At 41.2% G+C, this 25,819-nt stretch overlaps 1 protein-coding gene across 1 annotated transcript in view; it reads left to right on the forward strand.

Moving 5' to 3' along the window:
- The window catches only part of sorcs1 (sortilin-related VPS10 domain containing receptor 1), a gene marked incomplete at both ends in the record, with an annotated part of 457,912 nt that overhangs the window by 43,059 nt on the left and 389,034 nt on the right, over window positions 1–25,819 (forward strand). The window contains 1 exon segment of the mRNA XM_080722749.1: window positions 4,391–5,082. Coding sequence (XP_080578875.1) covers window positions 4,391–5,082 — 692 coding nt within the window.

A 25,819-nucleotide genomic window follows, 5' to 3' on the forward strand; every position in this document is an offset into this window, starting at 1 on the left:
AGGCAGCTAGTATATGTGACTGATACATCTCTCTCCGTGCATGCAAATACTCATGAGATATAATCACCTCCTTCAGCAACCACTCATTAACAACGGAACGCAGAAAGCAGAGAGCCGATATCTCGCCACATGAATGTGCTTCCTCGGTTACTGACTCGACTGTTTTTGCTCTGCCTTTTGGGATGGCTTTTTTGGGAGCCACAGGGCATGTAAATGGAAATGTTTCATATCTTATGGGCAGGCACGTGCACACATAGACATCAAAGGGGGCTTGAGCCCCTGCCCTTTTACCCGTCTGTTTAAAGGTGCCCTCTCCAGACCATGAATGCAGTTTTGGTGAAAGAAATGCAAATGCCCCTCTTTCCGGCATACAGTATTCAAGAGAATTGCCTTGTCCAAACTCTCCTGAACTTGAATGCAGCATCTTACGTTGAAGGAATTGCCCTCTCTGGCTAGGAAGTATGCATATGAGTGGTTAAAATAGCCGAGCTTGGAGGTCTGCTATTTTCGATATTTCCACCAAAAGTCCCTTTTAGAAATTTCAGCCCCTGCCTGTCTAACATTCTCTGCACGTCCCTGCTTATGGGGGGAAAGGAGAAGATAAAACAAAACTCACAAGAAACAAGGAAATCTACAGCAGCCTATTTATTATGGCTACATGTTGTTGTTATTCACTGATGGCATAATTGCTTATGATTATTCTAGGATTCATGATTCATTCACAGAATGTGTCAATATAGACTCAAGTGTCCCATTTTCCCTCTGTGATTCCACTGTCATGTGTTTCTTCAATTGCATCGCACAATAGACACCTAATATCATACAATAACGCATGATTACAGCAGCAATAACAAGTTGTATAATATAGCCTACAGTATAATTCTCATGCTCATTGTGTGGAATGCTGAACAGGCTACTGTTTTTACAAGTGAAAACATGGATGGCATGCCTTATTCCTGCATTGCATTTGGGTCAGTGACGTGACGCCCCAAAAAACATGTTTTTTAAAAAACTTTAAATAGCAGGCATAAAAATTATTTACTTTTGTTCTACTCACTCTCAACTTTATGGAAACACATTTTGTTTTTAGATATTTTATTGGAATCAGACTTTATTGAGCAGTTTGTTGTACTTGTGCCTAAAACCGTCATCTGGTGTGACATGACAATAATTGTTCATAAAATGAAAATGGAGTACACCTTTCTTAAGTTACTCACTTTATCAAAGTCCTTTATCATAACTAACCTGTGATCCACTATAGTTTTGTGAAAATTAATTGAATCTGTATATTTTTTTCATAATCAACACTCTGTGTGAGGCCCATGTTGTCGATCTTTCAACATATTTTAATTTTATTCTGACAAAAACTTTCTTTAAAATTACACAAATATTTGTGACTCTTCCTGATACTATTTTCTATGTAAACCATACACATTTTTTCGGTTTCATCATTAATAAAGGTATGATTTCTCACTATTTGGAATGTCACACCAGATGACTTAGTGTCACACCAGATGACCATATCTTCATGTGTCAAAGCAAACTGTGTTTTAACCTACCTATTAGTGAGTACTGAACTTTACTGATTGATTAAACAATTACCCAGGAAAAACAGCAACAGTAAAATTGCTTTAACATTAAATAACATGGCCTTAATATTTCTGAACAGGATAGTATTGTTGGGCCTTAACATAGGATAACAAAGAATTGTAGTAGTAGATGGATGATGAGGATGTGCACAGGAATGCTACGCACAACTAAGTCTTCTGCCGGCCCACGGCAGAAGGATCTTAAAGAGACAATAAGGTGCATAGCCACACTGGGAGCCAAGGCAACATTTTATTAACACCAATTATTGGAAACAACTCAGCATTCAGGTGTATTACTTTTTTCCGAAGTCTCCTGAACTTGAACACAGCATTTTGAGTTGAACAAATTTATTTACGAATCATGTCGTTACACCACATCTCCACTAGCTAAAGAGTGCTGGGTTGTGCAACTCCGAAAATAGCTGATCTACAAGCTCTCGCAGCACAATGCGTTGAGAGCTTGTAGATCAGCTATTTTCGCTATGTTTGTCTCGGGTCCTACCTTACCTCATTGTCCAGTCCAGTGAGTGAAAGTACAAAAGTATTAGATTAGATTAGAATAGACATTTAGACTGCATTGTACATCAGCCAGTCACATTTGGTGAGGGTATAGACATTTAGACTGTATTGTACATCAGCCAGTCACATTTGGTGAGGGTAGCAAACCGTTTGCCCTGTTGCGGTTCTGCTATGCCACAGACAACTTCCTGCTCTTTGTAGAAAATGCAGTCTCGCCCCTTTGGCCAGACAAAACCATTTTTAATTTTTCCAAGTTGATTCATGCAGTTTATCTCTAGCCCCTCCTTATTAATGGTAACAATCTGCCCCACATATGGCTTTCCCTCATATTTGATTATGACAAACTGTCCTTGTGTGTATTCATCTGAGGAGGTGTCTGAATCCTCAGCTTGGGCCTCTCCAATAGATGCACTTGTGTCCAGCACCTGAGTAGAAGACCTTCAGGAGGAGACATTTAAATGTAATTTATTTGTCAGGTAGATTGTTTTTAGTAGTAAAATGTAATTACTAGCAAGTCCTCAAGTTTGCCAAGTATGTTATACTCACTGAAAAGTGTTACCACAATATAAGGTTTAGGTTTCTGTGAAGGGGTTTCTGCTCTGTCTGATGAATTTGCTGTATCACCGAATGAAGCTAAATTAAATTATGTAAAAATGTTTAAAACGTTGTTTTAAACATGTTAAAATGTTTTAAATGGACAAAAGAAACATGGGACTTGTTATTTATTGTTATGTCTGTAGGCAAATACAGTATATATCATCTGGTGTGACAATCAAGTCATCTGGCGTGACAAGCAGATATGTCACACCAGATGACGAAGTGTCACACCAGATGACGTTTTCTGCATTTAGGACTACCTTGAGGCTACCAGGTACACATTAGCATGCTAACAACATGCTAGCTATAACAAAACAACCTAGATTTACATGTAATTATGACCAAAGTTTCAAATAACTTTTGCTTTATTAATGAAAAAGGTGTCACACCAGATGACATCCAGAAGTGCCACACTTGTCAAAGTTTCAACAAGATGGCATTTCATGAAAATGTTAAAATCATAACTCACCTCAGACACCTGTCTTGCAGTTGTGCTGGGAGTGCTGAATAGCCTTACAGAAGAAGGACCTCTCTAGCCCAGTAGGTGTCCAAATTATTGCCTGTTTAATTTTTCCAAACTAGTGTCACACCAGATGATTTTGGTTTGGGGGACAAAATCTTTTTGATCAGAAATGACTGAAAACATTATGCTTGGACTTTGAAAAGATATAGGCTCACAAATATACTTTTTTTTTTGCCTAAATTCATTTTTAAATGAATTTTAGCAATTCTTTTTCTTAGTTTTATTCAAGTTCCCACTTTGAGAAACAAGGTCGGGACAGTCACACCAGATGACATTTACCATGTTTGGTTGAAGATTCTGAAGAAATGAGGAATGAAATGTTTTAATCTTGAGTAAGTTCACATAAAGCTTAATGTCCTGCACAATATTCAGAAGGTTTTTGACAAATATATTTTTTATTTATACATGTTTGACACCGAGGACAGCGAAAACGCTACGTCACGTCATCCACCCATTTATACAGTAATTGGAAATTGGTTATTTTTTAATGAGCAGACAGTCCCAATAGCAACACTGAATTTAATGGAGGCAAGGGCAAGCAAGGGCTTGCCATAATAACTTCGAATAAATGCACTTCTACATAAATAGTCTATGTGATAATCTATTCTATTAGATCATATTTATGGATGGATTGGCTACAGCCTCTTCTGGGTAATCCTCCTGGCTTAAATAGAAACTGTCAGGGAAAATATATAGAACGAATACGTAGAAAATTAGATATGGATCGATGAAAGATTGTAAGGCTATTACAGCAGATGGCTCAAATTATGTATGAGAAGAAACGGAGTCAGTCGCAAGTAGGCTACCATATCTTTAGGTCTGGACCAGCTCCTCCCCCCATGCGCACGGAGCTTCATTTGATCAAACCCTTCAACTTGGACCACTTCTACAGACCGCACTTTTTACAACGCTGCATTTGGAGACCGCAGACACAACTTGGAGAAGCGGTTCTACAGCTGCGCGTCAACTATAGAGATCCACAGAGAGGCACACACAGCTGGGAAGTGGGAACGGTGGAAAGCTCTTTCATTTCAGAGCATTAATTTGTCTGCTTGCAAAGCGATGGAGAGGGGGGTCACATCATTTTGCCCTAAGTGGCACCGTGCGTCTTCTTGGTTTGTGCTTTTGATTTTATCCTCCGTGTTTCGTGTCGCCACGCCAGAGATAACTTGCAGATCATGTCAGCCGGGGATTAACTGGCGGAGACAGGAATTACTGCTGAAAACGGACACAGGTGAATTGGCAACAGGGTCCGCAGCGGGGGAAGTTTTGGGAGATGATGGAGACGGGGCAGCGGCGGCGAGTGCTGGAACTGGACAGCTCCGATGCGCCGAGGGATCCTCCGAAATATGCGTTCAGAACCAGGGGAAATATGTCTATTCAAGACCAAAACGGAGTACCGCCGACAGGCTACGTCCAAAGGAAGGAGCAGCGCCCGCTGTCAGCAGCGAGAGCGACTTTATCCATGGGCAGCACAAGACCAAAGTTTACGATGTTAAAACGAGCGGCGATGAGCCGCAAAAGACGGCCGCCGGGATCCTCTCTGCTGCCAGCCCGCACAAGAAGAAGCGAGCGAGGAGGAACGTCTCCCCGAGTTCTGAAGTCGGAGGACCCTCCGTGTTCGATCACCCCGCGGACCCGCGATCGGAGGGCATGGCGGCGGCGTCGCCGCCCGGACACCGCGCGCCGCGTCCCGATCCCCGCTGGAGCGCCAACAAGGACAGGCGGAGCCCCGGAGGTCCCGGGGGCTCCAGGCAGGAGGATCAGCTCAGACTGACCAGCTCCACCTTCGCCCTGACGGGGGACTCGTCTCACAACCAGGCCATGGTGCACTGGTCCGGACAGAACAGCAGCGTGAGTGGCGATCATTCATTATATTATGAGTCATGTTGTTGTTTGTTGTTGGCCCCCCACGCACGCCACGCGCACCACCGCCACCACCACGGTTGCTCATCATTCCGACTAGGGAAGTGCGCTTCCAGCGGCGTCAGTTCAGAAAAAGCTACGGTATGGCAACATGACTGGTGTCTTGAAGACATCAGTCATGTTGCCATACCTTAGCAACAGTCACGATTACAGTACAGTTTATTATTTTCGCCTGTAGCCAAGGTATGGCAGCTGCCATAGCTTGCCATACCCAATTGACGCCTCTGGTGCGCTTAATGTTGGCCATTAGTTTTGACGCGCCCATCTCTATGCTGTGCGCGCGTGTAGAGAGAAAGAGCAAGTGCGCGCCCTGTTTCCAGTGGTGGAAAAAGTACTCGAATTCTTTACTTAAGTAAGTGAAAGTATCAATACAATACCACAATGTGGAAATACTCCGATACAAGTAATATTCCAGAATCCAAAATGTATTTGAGTTAAAGTACGAAAGTATTGTTATCAAAATGTAGGCTACTTAAAGTTTTCAAAATAATGTAGGCTAGGTCTATACAAATCTTTTGAAAATAGCAGATCTACAAGCTCACAATGGTAGTAGCATTGTGAGTTTGTAGATGTCTATTTTCAAATAGCCGCAATGTAGGCCTATAGGCCTATAGCCTGAAGTGGTTAATCTATACATTAACTATTAACTAAAGTTTTAAAATAAATGTAGTTGAAGTAGCCTACAATATTTGGATCTGAGATGTATTGGAGTAGAAGTAAAAGTATTGGAAATTGGAAATACTCAAGTAATGTACAAATACCTCAAAATTGTACTTAAGTACAGTACTTAAGTAAATGTACTCAGTTACTTTACACCACTGCCCCTTTCTAATAATGAAGTTATCACATTCTAATTAGACATTTTCCAGAAGTTGTTTAATCCAGGTACCATAATTGCATACTGTATAGGCCTACTGTTTGGTGTCTAATAATTTACTTATTTTGGGGAAAAGATTTTAAAAGCCCTTCCCCCAAACCAAGAGACAAGATGTAAGATTCCTGGTTGATGGAGAAGCCCCTGACATGGATTGATAAGGCCTGCTGCACTCAAACCATTTAGTTAGACCAATCATATAGGACCATCCATGCGTTTGGCTTCCTTTCGTTGCTGGTGGTTATATATTTCACTGTTTTATATTGTAAGAAATAGACATGTATTTCTTGCAGAATCCTGCAGAACAATAGCCTACTGTACTGAATTAAGCAGAAATTGGTTTGGATTTCATTTATGTCCTTTGGTGACCAACTTTGCTCCTGTTTCTTCATCTTGGCATGGCGCATGTCTGTCCAAAATTATTTTGATGCAAGCCTACAGTGGTTGTATAAAAAGTGGAGATGTTTAAGCTGTTTAAGCTGCATGATTGTTTAATTTATACAGTAGCCACATGTCATGAGCCATGGATGTTTTATGTTGGTCTGAACATTGTTGCCAGTAAAGCCAGCAGAGTTTGGACAAGAGGAACTAGCCTACTGTTCTTAGCTTGAACTCTCATTGGCCTCTTTATGTGGATCAGTGGTTCCCAACCCCTATCTTACATCTGACATCTGACACAAGCTGAGACCCCCCCACCATGCGCACGCACGCACGCACGCACGCACGCACGCACGCACGCACGCACGCACGCACGCACGCACACACACACACACACACACACACACACACACACACACACACACACACACACACACACACACACACACACGTCTCATACAACGCATTTAGATCGGCTACTTTTGTTGACAATATAACAAAGTTATGATTTTGTGTAATGTGTTTTACATTGCGGTCTACCTGCGAACAGACATGTCATCACCTCTGCATGGGTCCCCCTCCCCCAGGTTCTCAACCTTTTAGGGCCGCAACCCCCCCAAGATAATCGTATTTGAACTGGGGACCCCCTACCACCCTAACAAGCACTTGGAACTGTAGGAGTTGAAGCATTACATTTAATTTGACTCAGTTCCACAAATACCGTACATTTGTGAGGCGTTGTGAGCTTGTAGATCTGCCGTTTTCAAAATGTTTGCCTCTTTCTTATATTATTTGACAATTTGGCCAATATTTGACCAGTTTTTTATAGAATAGTTTGTTGATACTTTGGTCTTCTTAAAAATATTAAATAAAAAAAAAATATATATATAATGGTATTAGGTATTAACTCATTGACTGCCAAGGCACGAGTTTCACGAGTTATTACAGTACTCCCAGGCTGCCACAGCCCGAGTTTCCCGAGTTGGAAGCCATTTTGAAAAAAAAAAAAAAAAATCAAATTTTTTTTTAACTCATCCAGTGCCAAAACCGAAAAAGTTCGGTTTTTTAAAACGTATTACATATGCCAAAACCGAATAAATTCGGTTTTTGAAAAAAAAAAAAAAAAAAAAAAATTTTTTTTTTTTGAATTTTTTTAAAAAAAAATATTTTTTTGGACCCCATCAAATCTAGTGAACATGATTTCAATCGCGATTTTGCATGTTCCACCCCCATACAACCCCATCTAACATACAGGGCAGCCATGTTTGTTTACATAACATGTAAAACATAATGGCGATTATCTCAAGAATGCCTGAACGGATTTCCAATCGGATTTTTTTGTTTGAAAGCTGTGAACAAACTGCACAAATCCACTCCAATGCAATCCAGGATTGCATTGGATTTTTTAGAGCTCATTCTTCTCTGTTTTTTTCCCATGCATGAGGTGTGCAAGGTTTAATCATGGCTAAGTTGACGAAAATAAGGCTTCTAAAATGCTTGGTAGCCAATAGCTAACTTCAAGCTAACTTCATCCTCTTCCTGTACATGCACAAAGGAAAGTGTTCAGGCAAGTCATGGCTGCAGGGCTTCTGCATATACCAGCATATCTCTATGGGATTTTCTATGGCACCTGGGGCACCCTCTAGTGGTGAACGGGTGGCACTAAAAGAGTTAATAAAAAAATTTCTAAAAATGCCTCAAATGTATTAGGCATGATCGCAATTGCGAAATTGCATGTTTAGCCCCATAACAAACACATCTTTCAAAATGTCAAAAATGGCTGTTTTGTCTGACTTCTAAGGCTTGTATCTCATGAATGCCTGAACGGATTTCCAAGCGGATTTTTTTGTTTGAAAGCTGTTAAAAAGTACTACACATATGGTGCATGATCTAGGCATGGGCGTGCACGATCCGTGCACTAAAAATTGATCCGTGCACTAGAAATTTAGGAAGGTGGCAGTGTTTGTTTTGTCTGACTTTGAAGGCTTCTATCTCATGAATGCCTGAACGGATTTCCAAGCGGATTTTTTTGTTTGAAAGCTGTTAAAAAGTACTACACATATGGTGCATATATGGTGCATGGGCGTGCACGATCCGTGCACTAAAAATTGATCCGTGCACTAGAAATTTAGGAACGTGGCATCCTGGTACTTGGCGGCCATCTTGAAAAGGGCATTCAATGAGTTAAATGTCCTTAAATTGTCACTTTACTATCATCTGGGGAACCCCCCCAAAAAAATCATGTGGGGACCTGACCCACAGGTTGAGAACCATAGCTTGTAGATCACGGCCATATCAGGAAGGAGAACCAGGGCTCACTCATTGTGGCATGGTGTGCAGTGGAACAGGACTATTCAATGTGGCAGGTATAATAGCTCCTCTGGATTTAGGAGGCCACTTTTTGGGTGCCTCTGGCACCTTTGTAGCAGGGTAAGAAAGTTGCTGCCACTTCCTCGGTAATCTCCCCAGAATTATCGCTCCCACCCCGAGGCTGCCTTCCAGAATCATAGCCTGGATGTCTGAAACGGCCGACCCAGGCAACCCCTCCCTGTAACTGCCCTGCTGTTGTTGTTGCTGCTGCTGCTGCTGCTGCACAGAGCCTTCGGTGTCTCTTTGTATCCACACGTTGTGTTGTTGGACAGTGCTTTTTGGATTCGGTGCCGTCAATTTAGTCATATTTACTCCGCTGTCATTCATTCATTTCAAAGCTTGTTTCATCGGCCTTGTTTTGTATACCTGTCGCTCCGAATTGAGGGATGGAATGGAAGTGGAATTGCTTGCACATACTGTACTGTATTAAGTTTTAAAATGTGTTGAAATGAAGCAAAACAACATTGATACTTTAATGTATACATTGGACATAGTATATGTACTGTATACAGAGTGTGTGTGTGTGTGTGTGTGTGTGTGTGTGTGTGTGTGTGTGTGTGTGTGTGTGTGTGTGTGTGTGTGTGTGTGTGTGTGTGTGTGTGTGTGTGTGTGTGTGTGTGTGTGTGTGCGTGCGTGCGTGCGTGCGTGCGTGCGTGTCTACACCAGGGGTTTTCATAGTGGGTGATGGGGGACCCTGGGGTGCCGTGACAGCAGTCCAAGGGTGCCGCAAGTTACATTTGATAATATTTCGAATTAATTTGGACACTTCAAAATAGTACTTTGTATCATTTAAAACTTGAAGTACAAAGTTATTTTCAGTTGTAACCAAAATGGCTATCATCTCAATGTAATCTTGGGGAGAATAATGGCAAAAATGCCCTTATATTTCCCCCTGGAGATGAATTAATTTCAACGTACAACGCAATTCTGATTTACTCAATTAAAAGCAAAGCTGGGAGTGAAAATTATTAATGTAGAGGTGCCTCAGAGGAAAAGATATTTATAGGGGTGCCTTGAGACAAAAAAGTTTGGGAACCCCTGGTCTACACTACACAACTAAATAGATCTTTCTCTATGTTCTTGACACCTTCTATCCAAATGTATACTGTACACCAGGTTTCCCAATAGGCGGCCCGCGGGCCATTTGCGGCCCGCGGGGGGGTACTGTCTAGCCCCCACCAACCCCAGTAATAATGGTAGTATAAGAGCAGCAACAACACTAGTATATCGTCATTGTTGGGTGGAAACCTCAACATTTTAATATTCCAAATGCTCCAGATGTTATTTTCATTCACGAAACAAGTAAATCAGTTGTCATCTTTGAAATAGGTTGTTCTTTTGATCTGTATATGGAAACTTGCTTCATCCAAACTTATGAAACATCAGCCCTTGGTAGAGCGCATCAAAATGTATCTAAAAATGTGTACGTTCTTTCACAAAGTAAAGCCCTGCTTCGTCATACGAGGCCGTCGCACAAAAGTAGTGAAAACAGCAGATCTACAAGCACACAACGCCTCGCGGTGCGAGGCGTTGTGTGCTTGTAGATCGGCTGTTTTCACTAGTTTAAATCGTTTTTAAAATGATAAATGCAAAACAAACGGTTTTGGACATACAAGATTTTCACCCGACAACGACGATATCTGAACTGTCACTGGAGTAGCGGGAACACCGCCGTCGCCCCCTGCAATGTTGTGGCCCTCTGCTTGGTACCCTAGACATAATTCGGACCTTGGGGAAAACTATTTGGGGAACCCTGCTGTACACACGCACACGCACGCGCACAAACAAATAGACCTTTCTCTATGTCTTGACACCTTCTGTCCAAACAACCTCCTTATGGTTGTCTTCGGTCCCCATCCTGCTCTCCCAGGCTGATGTGGACCGCACAGTCACACACATTACACACACGTCACTTAGCTCTGTCTTATAGGAAAACCAATTACATTGAAACACATATCACCGGTTTCCATGCCCCGTCGCTCGGTTGTGACTGAGAATGTAATCCTATGCCTCAGGTGTTTCTGTGGGCCTGACAAATTAGGAAGCGCCACATCTTAACCTTATAGCGGAGAGAGGAGCCTTTCTCAAAGACTAGAAAGAATGCAAAGTACAACAAACAAAAACAACAACTTTTGGAAATGCCAGACGCATTTCTAAGGATGTTTTTGCCATTCTTTGAGTAGTCTTTTCTGATATTCTGTTGCCCATTTGTGTTTACTCCTCGAACGGTAGTTGTATCCTTGTTTGTCGATGAACTTGATGAATGAAAAGGGACATTTTTGCCCTTTTTCTTCTGGTTTGCCCAAACAACTTTGTGACAAGCCGTTATTAAATATGCAAGGTTGTTGCTTTTTAGCAGAAACAGCTGTTCACAGTTCTCACCACCTGAGCCACTATATAAATAGACAAAATGTGTCGACAGTGACCCACAGAACAGAAGTGAAATTGCACATTAGTACTGTATTAAAGTGAGCTACACTGTAAGTACAGTACAGTATCTAACCTCAAGGTTATTTGCATAGCTTGTTAATGTTTCAACATGCTTGAATACCCTTATGCCATAATGGAATGGGCCTTATTCCAATAGCCCCAGGTTATTTGTTGTATAGGAATCATGGACTCTGCTGTATACATATGTTAATGTTAACAAATAAACACGCGCGCACACACACACATTGGCGCGTGCACATGGGTGCGTGCACACGTCCGCCTGGGTGACAGGGGCGAGCGCTGGCGCTTTGGCAATGGCACGGGATCAACTTTGACGAAGGAAATGCACTGACCTCTGTGGTTGTTCAAGTTGGACAAAAAGTGGCCATATTTTGCCAAATATGGAGATGACATCATAGATATTTGACGTCATAGACCACATGAGACTGACTCATGTCAGTACAGGTCAGCTATACGATATAGCCTACCGTATATCCTTCTGCTGAGCTGGTCAAGTCATCATTGTGATGCCAGAACAGGTCAGTGCAAATTAATTCTGTCTTGGCCATAGACTGTATAGTGTGACATGAGTGTGACATGAGGCGTGACTCACACACGCACGCACAGGAGCTGCAGGTTTTCATAGTAAATGCGACCTACAGTCTCAGTGATGGGAATGATGACCAATTGATATGTTATTTTGGCATTGCAACATAGAGCGGAGTGGAGTGAGAAGTCAGCAGTTTTTCTTTTATCCTGAACTTGTAAAATGTGAAGATTCAACCATAAATCAATGTACAGTATTTGCATATGATTTTGAGAAACGAATGCAGTTAGTAGATAACACAATATCATTGGATGAGGACATATACATGTTTTTATTTAGTTTCTTCTCAATCTGGTTCCATCAGCGCAATTCATCATTGTCAAAATGTGGTCAGGTAAATAGACCATCTTTTATTGATCTGGTTACTTTCATTATTTGTAAAAATAAATATTTAAATTAATAATTTATAATGGCTTAAAAGACATCACACTGCATTTAAATGGACATACATCCGCAAGTAACATCTACTTGTTCACTAATATGAAATATGACAAAACTTGCCATAGCACCAACACTTGGCTCTTGGTTCAGTTGCCACCAGACTTTTCCTTAACCATAAATTGATTTAATGCCCACCTTTAGCTTCCAACCAAGTAGCTTCTAAAACTAAAGTAGGTTTTATGTAAGCATTAACATTTGTTTGCATTAGTACACATCAAGAAAAGCCAACCGAACATTGAAGGGAAGGTGTTCGGATGTAGTTACCTGTTAAAACTACATGACCTTATCATGGCTATCAACAGCACAGCAATCAAAATGAAGACTGCAACAAGCATTAAATAGGATAAGATATCCTAGCTACAGCGTTGAAGTTCTGAATGAAGGATTACAGGCACAAAATAGTCTCAATAGACGGACCTGTGGCATATTGCTTACGTGCACATGAAACATGCGCCAGGAGACCATTTTTTCACATTATTGAAATGTCAGGTATTAAGTTCTTTAGTCTGTCACTCAGAGCCAGCTAGATACAGGCTGACGGATTGTCAGTCAGTTTAACAAGTTTACTCTTGAGCTTCAATTGCTTTAAGAGATGTAGGACATGCCTCACCGGAGCATGTCCTGTTCAAATCTAATTAAATTGATGTTATGTCACACAGGGTACTTACCAGTGCAGCCACGTACTGTATAGCTCGTAGTTCCAATAAAGTTCTGTTCATTTCCAGATTTGCTCTTTGACAGAAAAGGAGGAGGGAAAAAAATAATAGAATCCTGATAAGTCTATTTAATGAGTTCGTACCAAATTGTGTGTGCTTTTAAAGGATGATATGCAGGAGCAGAATATCCATCATTAATACTTTATATCCAGTGGTGGACAAAGTTCTCAGCTCTAGTACTTGAGTCGAAGTAAAGCAGTGTTTCTCAAATATGGGGTACGCAGTGGTACTGCAGTGAGGAAAAACTAGAATATAGGATTATGTATTTTACTGTTATTGTTAATGATAAAACATTTCTCATTTTGTATATATATATTCTTTTAAACAACTTCACTAGTACAACTGTTATAGCAAGCAATGTTATTTGCCACTATGCTGTTTCATTTTTGAACATTGGCATGGGAACTGGACTTTTGATGTAAATATTTCGAAGCAAAATGTTGTAGTCGGGGGAAGGGGGACTTGGCTTCAGAAATCAGTATAAGGCGGTACTGCCGCCAAAACAGTTTGAGAACCAGTGAAGTAAAGTATAGATAGCCTACTCCTGGTCAAATAATTTAGTACTCAACTACAAGTGAAAGTTGCTCAGTCAAATTTGCAATTGACTTAAAGTCGTCTACTTTCTTTTAAAGATAATACTTAATTTTTCACATATTTTCTCTACATATGAAATATGGTTTAAGTGGTTAATTCATAATTTACTTTTACCCTTTCTAGAAATGTTGTCGAGTCAAAAGTACAGTAGTCTTTGAAATTTGAAGTCTCCCAAAATACAAATACTGTAAAATACAGATTCCCCTTAACACTTTGCCGTCCGAAATAGAATGGTTGTTGGTAGACTAGCCGCGAAATTTCTATTATTATATTATGATCTGAACCGCATTCATTTTACCAGACATCCAGCGCTATATCACGTGGTCTTCATCCCCCATTACCATTCCGCGATCCCCCGTTGTTTTACTCACCCCAGTTCCCAGTGAAATTCTCAATCTGCATTGGCTTAGAGTGGGAGATTCGGCTGACGCATCATGTCCCCGTGCGTTTCGCGTGCGCGATCCGTTCACGTAAATGTCCCCTCAAATAATCCACGTGTGACTCAAGAGTAGAACTGAAAAGTATCGCTAGCATAGCCACCAGCACGGCTGCAGTAGAAGCACTCGTGTACAGACAGTAACCGAATGGGGGAAGGTGCCTTGGAGAAGGAAAGGGCCATGACATCACTTCTGCTTCATGTCAGACCAGCCATGAGCTATCAATGCACGAGTGGTGACTAGGGAAGGTTTGACGATCGCCGATTTTCGGATGAAAATCATTTATTTCGGTAAATACGGGAAAGTACGGGAAAAGACGATTGGCTGCCCCTCCCCGCCTAGGAAGTCCGATATAGTACGGTTTTAATATTAAGGGGCTCCCCGTGGCTTGGAAAGGGTTAAGTACAGCACTCCAGTAAATGTACTTAGTTACTGTCTACCACTGTTCATAACATACTATTTAGAAAAAAAAAGCAATATTGTAATAATATACGCAATTATGTCACAAAATTAATGGACTGTGCACGGGACAGCTTTGTGAGTCTTGTGAGCAATGCTCATGCTCATACCAGATGTCTGAACTGACAGTCTCACGCCACGGCTGTAGGTGTTGAGGGAATCTATTTATGGTTGTGTATATATTCTCGTAGCTGTGGCAGCATCTCATTTCATGGCAAAAACCAAGTCATATCAGAAACTAAAGTCACATCTCAACTACACTGTACACTGATGTTTCCTGTGGCTTGTTACTGTAAACCCCATCGTAATTTTCTAATATTCAAAAGAATTCAAAAAATTGTAGAGTGAGCAATACATCAAGCAAATTTACAACCTGACCAATGTAATATCAAACATATAATTTTCCAAAAATCTGTCTGTCTGAAACAGCGTTTCTCCTCAGTGGCTGGAGCAATTGATCTGAAATCGCATCACCATTAGCATATGAACACACCTAACATAACTGTGAAGCCCGATTGTCACTTTCACAAATCGTTTGCTGTATATTAGCATTTTTCCAAAAATCTGTGACTGGCCCTGTTACAGATGTTGTCCAAAAATCATGCAGATCGGTACACAGTATCTCTGTAGCCATTAAACGAAACAGGTATTTCTTACATTGACGCTCCTACATATTATCATGTAAGCACCAGTTACTTTCCATCCCTCATATACTGTGTGCACAGTGCACACCCCATAACCCACACACTGCACATCATTTCAGAGCTCATATCTTTGAACGGGTAAGGGCTAGTAGGTATAAATTGTCAGATTTGCACTGCAGGGATTAGCTCTTACAGAAATCGCAAAACACATGTACTGTAACTAAATTAAGCAATCCTTTGTGAATTTCCCTCGTAAATTAGTTACTTATTTTCATGTACAGTAAATGGTAGCATATCGTCACTGTCGGGCAGAAACCTCGTATCTCCAAGTTTCAAATTTGTACTTTTGTTCACCAAGTAAAGCCCTGCTTCATCATACAAGGCTGTCGCACAAAAGTAGTGAGAACAGCCGATCTACAAGCACACAACGCCTCGCAGTGCGAGGTGTTGTGTGCTTGTAGATCGGCTGTTTTCACTAGTTTAAATCCTTTTTAAAATGATAAATACAAAAACGGTTTTGGACATACAAGGTTTCCACCCGTCAACGACGATATATAAGGTATAAAAATGAACTGAATTGAACCTACCCTCATGTGATAATACTATGAAACATAAGTACTTTTATACATAACTTCATACATTTAATTTAAAAAAGAACAAAATAAACAACGAAAACAATAAATCTGAACGCCAGCGACATCCATACTTGTTGTAGCCATAGAAACATGGCAAAGTCTCCCTAGAACTTGTCAAGGCTAATTGAAAGCTAATTATTACTTCAGAGCAGGAGACCTCGTTCCCCATACAGATCTCAGACACTGCATTGAGTCGTGCATAATATGACTCGATACCGCTGTACTTGAATCTGTCCCTGGATCTACTAATCGTCGTTGTCGGGCAGAAAACTCGTATCTACAAGTTTCAAATTTGTACATTTTCCCGCAAAGTAAAGCACTGGTTCATCACACGAGGCCATCGCACAAAAGTAGTGAAAACAGCTGATCTACAAGCACACGTACGTGCTTCGGCTGTTTTCACTAGTTTAAATCATTTTAAAAATGATAAATAAAAACCAACCGGTTTTGGACATACAAGGTGTCCACCCGACAACAACGTAATGTGACATACAGGATAGAGCATCGCAGCGGAAGTGGTTTACTGGTGCCACTTAAAATCTCCCATTCATTTTCCCCATAGACTTTTACAAGAATATTTATAACGATTATGTTAAGCCTAGAACCAAGCCATCCAGGATTGCAGTGAATCATGACCATACAACCTTTGATCCTATGTGAATTTGATATACTACATTTAATAACCACCCTTTGTTTAGCGATTTTCAAAATGTTCTTTTCATAGAAACAAAGGTTAATGTTCATCATTCACTGCAATCCTGGATGGCTTGGTTCTAGGCTTAACATAATTGTTATCAATATTTTTGTAAAAGTCTGAGGAAAATGAATGGGAGATTTTAAGTGGCACCAGTAAACCACTTCCGCTGCGATACTCTATTGGATTCAGGCATGTTGTATACTATGCCTGAACCAACGCCCTATAGTTTTCCCGTGGCAATTTCCCTGCACTAAAACATGTGAAGAAATAAATCAAAAAGGCATATGTCTCTTTCATCGATTTTCTTTTTTAAGCGTTGTTTACTGTAGGCCAGGCTACATCACCTGTAATCAAACAACACATTTTCCCCGAGAATATGTGTGTTTCTTTTATTCCCGGTATCCATGACTACAGTTACTACTTTTCATTTCGATTTTTTAGGGATCTTTGGGCTGAACAGCAATTATTCTGTGAATTCTTTACTTCTCGACTGCATCCGAATGACCTTTTTTTTTCTCTCCAATCGTCCTCCACATCCCCTTACATTGTTCACATCTGCATTATGTACGGAATCTTTTTAACGAGGTGACGCTTCCCACTTCGACATTGGGCAGCCATTAGGAGCCAAATCTTTTCTTTTTTTTTCTCATTGAGAGCTGTCACTTGATGCTTCTTGGCATCGTTAGATGATATAAAATAAAAAGTGGGAATAACAATTGTAACAATAGCTATACTGTGTAGGATGGCTAAAGCATTATTTGTATTTTGTCGTACTGTAGGCCAGTGGTTCTCAACCTGTGGGTCGGGACCCACAGGGGGGTCCCCAAATTATTTTGGGGGGTCCCCAGATGTTTAGCTAAAATGTTAACATTGTTTTCTCACTCAACAGTAAACAGACCAACATACAGTATACACTATACATGGTATCTGCAAGTGATAATTTAAGGACTTCAAAGACATTTTCAGTTTTAGTACCTCTGGTTCAACATATTGCACAAATTGCCAAATATTAGAGTCAGAAATTGTGAAAATAGCAGATCTACATGCTCACAACGCCTCGCGTTGCGAGGCGCTGTGAGCATGTAGATCGGCTATTTTCACAATGGAACAGATCAAGTCAAACTAAATGTAATGCCAACTCCTACAATTCTAAGTGTTTGTGAAGGGTTGGGGTCCCCAGTTAAATTATGATTATTTAATTTGGGTGTCACAGCCTGAAAAGGTTGAGGACCACTGCTGTAGCCTACGATGGTGGAAAAACAGCCGACATACAAGCTCAGAACGCGTCGCAGATGTGACGCGTCGTGAGCTTGTACATCTGCTGTCTTTCAGCGCGGGCGGACACCGTCGTACGGCGGAGCATGAATTAGGCATGAGCCTCGGAAGAGTACACGCTGGGTCTAATGATCAGGCGGGGGGACGCGGTCACGCTCCGCGTGGCAGCGTTTACTGTTCGCCGGGCTGCGCACGCCCCAAGAGCAAACCAGGTTACTGCCTCCTCTCTCTCTCTCTCTCTCTCTCTCTCTCTCTCTCTCTCTCTCTCTCTCTCTCTCTCTCTCTCTCTCTCTCCTACACGAAGCAGCTCTCTCACGGGACTTAATTACTTATTCATTGTAATTTCCTTGCGTCGGTATTATAGCTATATAAAGCCTTTGCTTTTTTTCTTTTTTTTTAAAGGAGTCAGTATCTTTTAAAGGCAGGCTCCAGACAAAACAAAATGCACTTCGTGAGTGATATACCTTACACACTCTAATCCCAAGCCTGTGTGAGGCCTCTGGAATGCATACTTAATTTCAGTAAGTGCCCTTAGATGTTCCTTTTCAGAACCCCCCCCCCCCCCCCTCCCAACCTCACCCCTCGACTCCCTGTCTGACTATCTGTCTCTCTATCTCTCTCTCTCTCTCTCTCTCCCAGGGGCGTCACGGGGGGGGGGGGGGGGGGGGGGGGGGGGGGGGGGGGGGGGATGTGGGACTGAGTTACTAGGGCCTAAGGTGGAGGGGCCTTCATTATTTTATACTTAAACAATTGAAAAATAGCAGATATACAAGCTCACGGCGCGGCACCGAGTGCCGCACTGTGAGCTTATAGATCTGCTATTTTTGAAAAGTCGTGAAAATGTGTGCAAATCTTTGAATATAATTATGTTTGTTTTAAGCGAACATTTGTAACTCAAATTTTGCTTCTGGGGGGTCCCTGGAACTATATTTTGAGATGTGGTCTGTGGCCAAATACATATTATTTTGGGGATCCTTCACCCCCAAACAAAAAGTTTGAGCACCACTGACAAAATAAATCACGATTCTTCAAAAATAGCAGATCTACAAGCTCGCAGCGTGGCACTCGGCGCTGTGCTGTGAGCTTGTAGATCTGCTTTTTTTACATAATGCGTAATAATGCGTTCCCAGTCTAAATGGGTTAAACCCCCTCCCCCTATGAGGAACATTCATGGGGGGCCCGCAGTGAATCCTTGTACCCAGGGCCCAGAATTTGGTGCGACGACACCCCTGGTCTCTGTCTCTCTCTCTCTCTCTCTCTCTCTCTCTCTCTCTCTCTCTCTCTCTCTCTCTCTCTCTCTCTCCTATCCCCCCGGTCGAGTCCTCTCTCTCAATCACAGTGCTGATATGATTTCCTCTTTGTGTTTTGATGACTCAGTCGATTTGTGGCCTTGTGGTGTAAATTTGTCATCTCCCAAAAATAGATTAAATCAAGCTGTGCATGGGGTATAGGACGCCTGTCAAGGAGGTGAGCTTGCTGGTGGCAAATTAAATAGATTGCAGATGAAATCCTGATCATTCAATTTCACCGGCTACCACTGTGCTGGGTGTGACTTCTCCTGGTCAACATATTACCTTTCAATTCATGGATCCATGTAATGAAAAATGAAACATTGGAAATATTTGGAAACAGTTTGACTCTTTTTTTTATTGTGTCAAAGTTTGCCTCAAATAGTGATGCCAGTTACAGTCTAGTAATTCTAGGAAAAGAAATCCACTCAGGTTGGAAAAAATTGTGTTATTTATTTTCTCAACTGATTCTGACAGGAAATTAGGTCTACTAGCCAGGATAAAAAATCTACCATAATCTGCTCACTGCAAATACCCACAGTGGCCAAATGAAGTTGGGCTCCCATCGACTTTCCATACAGGAGGAAAATACCCAGAAAAAAAATCTGCTTTAAGTAGGATGTGAGGGGTCTAACTAGGGGTAAAAACTAAATAATACAATTTTTTTTACTGGACTATTAATGTGATTGATGCACTGATATCACACTTTATTCCTAGCATCACCTTCTACCGCACTTACTGTACCTGTGTCATCTGTGACATTATTTAACTTACTGTACCTGTGTCATCTGTGACATTATTTCAAAGGCCCCTCATAGCCCTGTGATGGACACCAATATGAATATGAGAGAGAGAGAGAGAGAGAGAGATGTCGACTTCATTACACAAGTCGACTCCCACCAGAGAAAGTCGTAAATACTTTCTATTGTGAAAATAGCCAATCTACATGCTCACAACGCCGAGGCGTTGTGAGCATGTAGATCGGCTATTTTCACAATGTCTGCCTCTATATATTGGACAATTTGGACAACGTTTAATTTATTATTTTAGAGGTATTAAAAAGTCCTTAAATTGGCACTTTAGAAATGTGAAGAAACCCTCTATACACTTAAACTTTGGTTGGTTTGTTTACAGTTGAGTGAGAAAGCAATGTTTCACATTAAGTTAATCATCGTGTGTGATGTGATGACATCATCAAACGATAAAGTCGACTTCAACTCAACTTTTTACTGAGTCGAGTGGACTTGAAAAAAATCACAACTCATACAGTGCCAGGCGACTTTTAGAGCAACTTTCTCACTATGGGCTTCCCTGCCAAGCGACTTTGGGCGACTTTTACTTAGAAAAAAAACAAAAAAAAAATTTTTTTCAAAAACAATTTTTTTTTCAAAAAGATTTTTTGGACCCCAAAAAATGTAGTAGGCATGATAGAAATCGCGAAATTGCATGTTTAACCCCCATAGCAACCCCATCTATCAAACATGGCAGCCATCTTTGTTTACATTATAGGAAAACATAATGGCTATTATCTCAAGAATGCCTGAACGGATTTCCAATCTTTTTTTTTTGTTTGAAAGCTGTGAACAGCCTGCACAAACATGGTGCATGATCTGTGCATGGGTGTGCATGATCTGTGCACTACAAATTACATGGAAGTCTATGGAGAGGGCTGGCACTAATGCCACTCGAGGGCATTTTTAATTGGCAGTAAGTGAGTTAATGCCCCGGTGCACACAGTGTGTCATCTGACTGTGCACCAGCATCAGATTTGTGGCAGTTGTGATAACTTCCATGATTTATATTCCATATACAGTATACCCAGGGGGTTGGTCAGGGTTAAATCTTTAAAGAAAAAACAAGTTGGCCGGGGGGGGGGGGGGGGGCTTTTCTTATCTAACTAAGCCCTACTACAGTATGTACTGTATACAGTACTTCTTTGTTGGACGAGAAATAGAGAAAATAGCAATGGCAAAATGTATGTGATGCGTGGTGATATGATGTCATGAGTATGTGTGTGGAGGAGAGAGTGGGGGAATTGTGTGTGTGTGTGCGCGTGTGCGTGTGAGAGAGAGGCACACTGTGACACACAGATGTGATATATCATACCATACTGTATAGGCTATACAGTAGCATATCGTCGTTGTCGGGTGGAAACCTTGTATGTCCAAAACCGTTTGTTTCTATCATTAAATAAAATGAACTAAACTAGTGAAAACAGCCGATCTACAAGCACACAACGCCTCGCACCCCGAGGCGTTGTGTGCTTGCAGATCTGCTGTTTTCACTACTTTTGTGCGACGGCCTTGTCTGATGAAGCAGGTCTTTACTTTGCGAAAAAAAACGTAGGGCTACAAATTTGAAACTTGGAGATACGAGGTTTCTGCCCGACAGTGACGATACATATATATATATATATATATATATATATATATATATACTGTACACATCTTAATGTATGGCTAGTTTGGCGACAGGTTTTCTTTATAAGTGTCTTATTGTGATTATTATGGAGTCCCAGCAAGTCAAATAATCACCATTCTGGCTAACCGTCGTCAAAGAAAAGGGAACGCCCTCTCGGTCCGTTCCTCTTCCAGCTATCAGACTCTGTTTCGAGAGAATGAATAATCACAGATGATGCTTTAATTATTCTTGCAAATACATTCTCTAGATTTTGTTTATAATTAGTGAGCAGTGTGTCCTTAATCCATTTAGGCCTGGGATTATTGAATGCTTTAACTATTGAAAAATAGCAGATATACAAGCTCACAGCGCGGCACCGAGTGCCGCGCTGTAGATCTTGAGCTTGTAGATCTGCTATTTTTGATTTGCTATCTTGAGATGCGTGAGACTAGTAATTCCAAGACATTTGGCAAATGTGAGCAGTTTTGAACAACAAAGGCTGTGTCTATGTGGCTGTATGTAATTTTTTCTGTGGATGTTCAATCTGCAGCGGAAGGAATACTTCGCTTTGTATATATTTGTATACAATAGATGTTTCCTTTGGATCCTCTTGTCTTCTCAGGGAAATTCAATTTGACAAGAACAAATTCTTGCCGCTATCCCGAAGATAGTCAGGGGTCGCTTTTAGTCAGGAGAAATACCCATCTCCCTCCTGATCAGGTGCAGAATTGTATGGGACATGTTCGTGGCACAAATTGAATCGCTTGCAATCTGTAATCCCGAGGATCGAGGAATGTGACTGAAAGCACAGATTCCATGCTGCTTCGGACAGACAGCTATACTGATGGGAGCAGATGAGACGGCCAGTTAACTCTCAAATACCTGGAACGTGCCCGAGTCGCGTTTGATTTTAACCACTTTAACCATTATTTTATGCTTTAACTTTAGAAAAATAGCAGATATACAAGCTCACAGCGCGGCACCGAGTGCCGCGCTGTGAGCTTGTAGATCTGCTATTTTTGAAAAATCGTGAAAATGAGTGCAAGTCTTTGAATATCTCTGACCCGATCTTTGACCCGACTTCTAAATCCTTCCTCTAAATCATGCTGTTCTCAAACCTTTTCATGTCAAGGACCCCCAAAATGACAGGTATTTGGCCGCGGACCCCCATCTCAAAATATGTTGTCCCAGGGACCACCCAGAAGTAAATATTTGAGTTACAAATGTTCGCTTTTAAGTAGATATATTCAAAGTCTTGCAAAAAAAATCATGATTTTTCAAAAATAGCAGATCTACAAGCTCGCAGTGAGCTTGTATATCTGCTATTTTTCAATAGTTAAAGCAGTCAATAATCCTAGGCCTAAATGGGTTAAGTTAATTGACCCAGTCTGATCTAACAGGCAGACATGAGACAGTGCAGATCTCACAGAAAAGGGTTTCGTGATAATATAAGAGACGTTGCGTATCTCTTTCTCAGTTAAGCCCTTTGCACACAGGACAGTTGCGTTTTTTTTCGTTTGCTGCGTGAACAAAACGCTTTGGATTTGGTGTGCAATGCTGTGCGGAATCGGCACTGCGGATCCCAAAAGGAGTCATAAAAGGAGTGATGAGTTTTTTACCGCATGCGACAAGACGCACAAATCGAACTGGGTTCGATCGAGAAAAAACATGAAACATGAGGTCGTAGAGAATCATTGTTTTCTTTTTTTTTAAATGAAATTGTCCGTTTTATCCGTGCGGATAAACGCGCCTGTGTGGCAAGGGCTTTAGGGGTGGGCGATATGGTGATAAATATCGTTGAGACGATACAATGTCTCCACGATATGCCTTTTCAGAGATATCGGATGTATCGTGATACAATGAGGTAGTAGCCTTGTAAAAATCCTGTTGAATTGTTAATACAGAGATTCATTGCAGAATTCATTTAAACCTGCATTTTTGGTCTAAATCAGTAGTTCTCAAACATTACAATGTCAAGGTCTCCCCTTAACTCTGACAGTATACAAATGAAACCAAATGGACCCGTAAGGGTCCATTTGGTTTCATGTGTATACTGTCAGAGTTACATACTTGTAAGGGTCAATTTAGACCTCCCAAAAGGATCTTTTTCTTTCAGTTTGTGTTACCTTGTAGGTGGTTGCAGTGTTTCCCCTAGCCAGAAGCTGAAGGAGTGGGGGAGAATTGCGGAGAGCGGGGGGGGGGGGGGGGGGGGGGGGGGGGGGCTTCTGAGCTACAGACCCATAAGGGTCTATTTGGTTCATAACTATCTATCATTTGGCTGGGGCCTGGGGACCCCCTGGAACTCCCTCAAGGACCCCTCGGGGTCCCCGGACCCCACTTTGAGAACCAATCCTACTCACCAGTGGTGGAAAAAGTACAGTATCAACATTCTAATGTAGACATACTGTGTTACAACTTACAAGTAGATGTCTGGAATAAAAAATTTAGTGGAATAAGAAAAAGGTACAAAAGTATTGGTGTCAAAATAAACTTAAGTACTAAAAGTAAAAGTTCTCAGTAATCATAAGTTTCCAAATGTATAAAAAATGAAAACTTAAGTACTAAAAGTAAAAGTTCTCAGTAATCATAACAGTTTCCAAATGTATAAAAAATTTAAAATCCTTTAAAAATAGCAGATCTACAAGCTCTACAAGCTCACAACACGTCACTTTGTGAGCTTGTAGATCGGCTATTTGCGTATAGCCATCATGTCATAAATGTAGTGGAGTAGAAGTAAAAGTATTGAGAATTTGAAATACTCCTATAGTACTTAAGTACAGTACTTGTAAAGTAAATGTAGACTACTAGTTATTCTACCACTTTTTCTAGTCACGTGTTCAAATACTGGATTCTGATTGGCTAAATTCCGGAGGTTATGACAAAACAACTGCCGCAAAGTTGTATGAGGACTTGTCCGAGATCAATGCACCTCAGTGTACATCCGGGGACTTCAGGAGGTAGTCGGAACACCTTTCCCCCAACCAACAAATGACGGTGGCAACGGTCCTATGTTTACTAACGTGCATGCTATAGTCGCCGATTTATTTGGATCCAATGCAATCCGCCAACTTTAAAGCCCCTTTTCTCTGAACCTATGCCTTTCTGGAAGCGAACAGCCTCTATTTACGGCCGGAACGGTACTTCTAACTGACGTTAGCTTAGCTGTAAGCTAGACGCATGGATTAGTATGGAGTTGGCGCCATCTGTTGGTGAGTAGAAGATGTTGTTTGTGGAACTATCTGCTGTCTCGCGGAAGTTTTATAGGCAATAATGATTGTAACTTAAGATCCTTGCAAGTTACAACTATGTGTTTTCTTTCATGTATACGGGAAAAAGTGGTAGAAAAGCTATTTACCACTCGGGGTCGGACATTATGCTCTCATAATGTCCTGAGTGAGGGTGTTATCGGACTCGGCTGCGCCTCGTCCGATAACACCCTCACTGCGGACATTATGAGAGCATAATGTCCTCTCACTCGGGGTAAATTGCTTACCTTTACACCACTGCTACACAGTGTGTGCATGTATGAAAGAACAACAGCAAAGTTTATTTCTGACTAGTCAACAATGTTTGTTGCCTAATGACAGTGTTGGTGATGCATCCCTCGTTTCTATTCCACATCTAACCAGTGAGAGAATGACAACCGTGTTAGCACTTAGCTCTCTTTAGCATGCGACAAGTAAGCCTACTATTGCCAAACAGCGGTAAACTACATGATTCAGACCCGTCGCTGAGGCACTGCTTTTATCCAGCCAAATCTTTTAATTGTACACACCAGTAGCAAATATGCTAACGAGGGGCAAAGACGTAGTCAGCTCACAATCAGAGGTGCTCAGCGCGACGAGGCAGCTGCCTGACTGACTGGACTTAATGAGAGAGGGGAGGGGGAGAAACTAGACATATACATCTCCTTCCAACCGTATGTAAGCGAGAGGAGTTAGAACGCTATGCTTCACATGAGCGCTACATTGTTGTGGGGGTAAAAAACATCTTAAAAAAAATATATATATATCTTAAAAAAAAAAAAAAAAAAAAAAAAGTGAAAGTGAAAATCATACAGTGGCGGCCCTATTTGAAGCAGCGGCGGCCCGCCACTGCTTAATGCATGTAGGGGAAACACTGGGTTGTACTGTTAAGTAACTTGAAAAATAACCATAAAAACCAACGTGAAAAAGAATCGTGATAAGATTGTGTATCGTGATACCGCTTGAAAAATATTGTGATATAGAATTTTTCCATATCGCCCACCCCTGTTCTCAGTAGACATTTTTGTTTTAGTTTTGTCATAAAGAGCTGTGCAGAGAGTTCTGAGAGTGTGTAATTCTCAAGCGTAATAGAGTCCCACTGATAAGACCTTGCAATAACTTATACTTGACATATCTGCATATCAAGTACTTTGTATTCAAAAACAAAACCATT

This window comes from Nannobrachium achirus (genome assembly GCF_963921795.1).
Source record: "Nannobrachium achirus genome assembly, chromosome: 3".
Lineage (NCBI taxonomy): Eukaryota > Metazoa > Chordata > Actinopteri > Myctophiformes > Myctophidae > Nannobrachium > Nannobrachium achirus.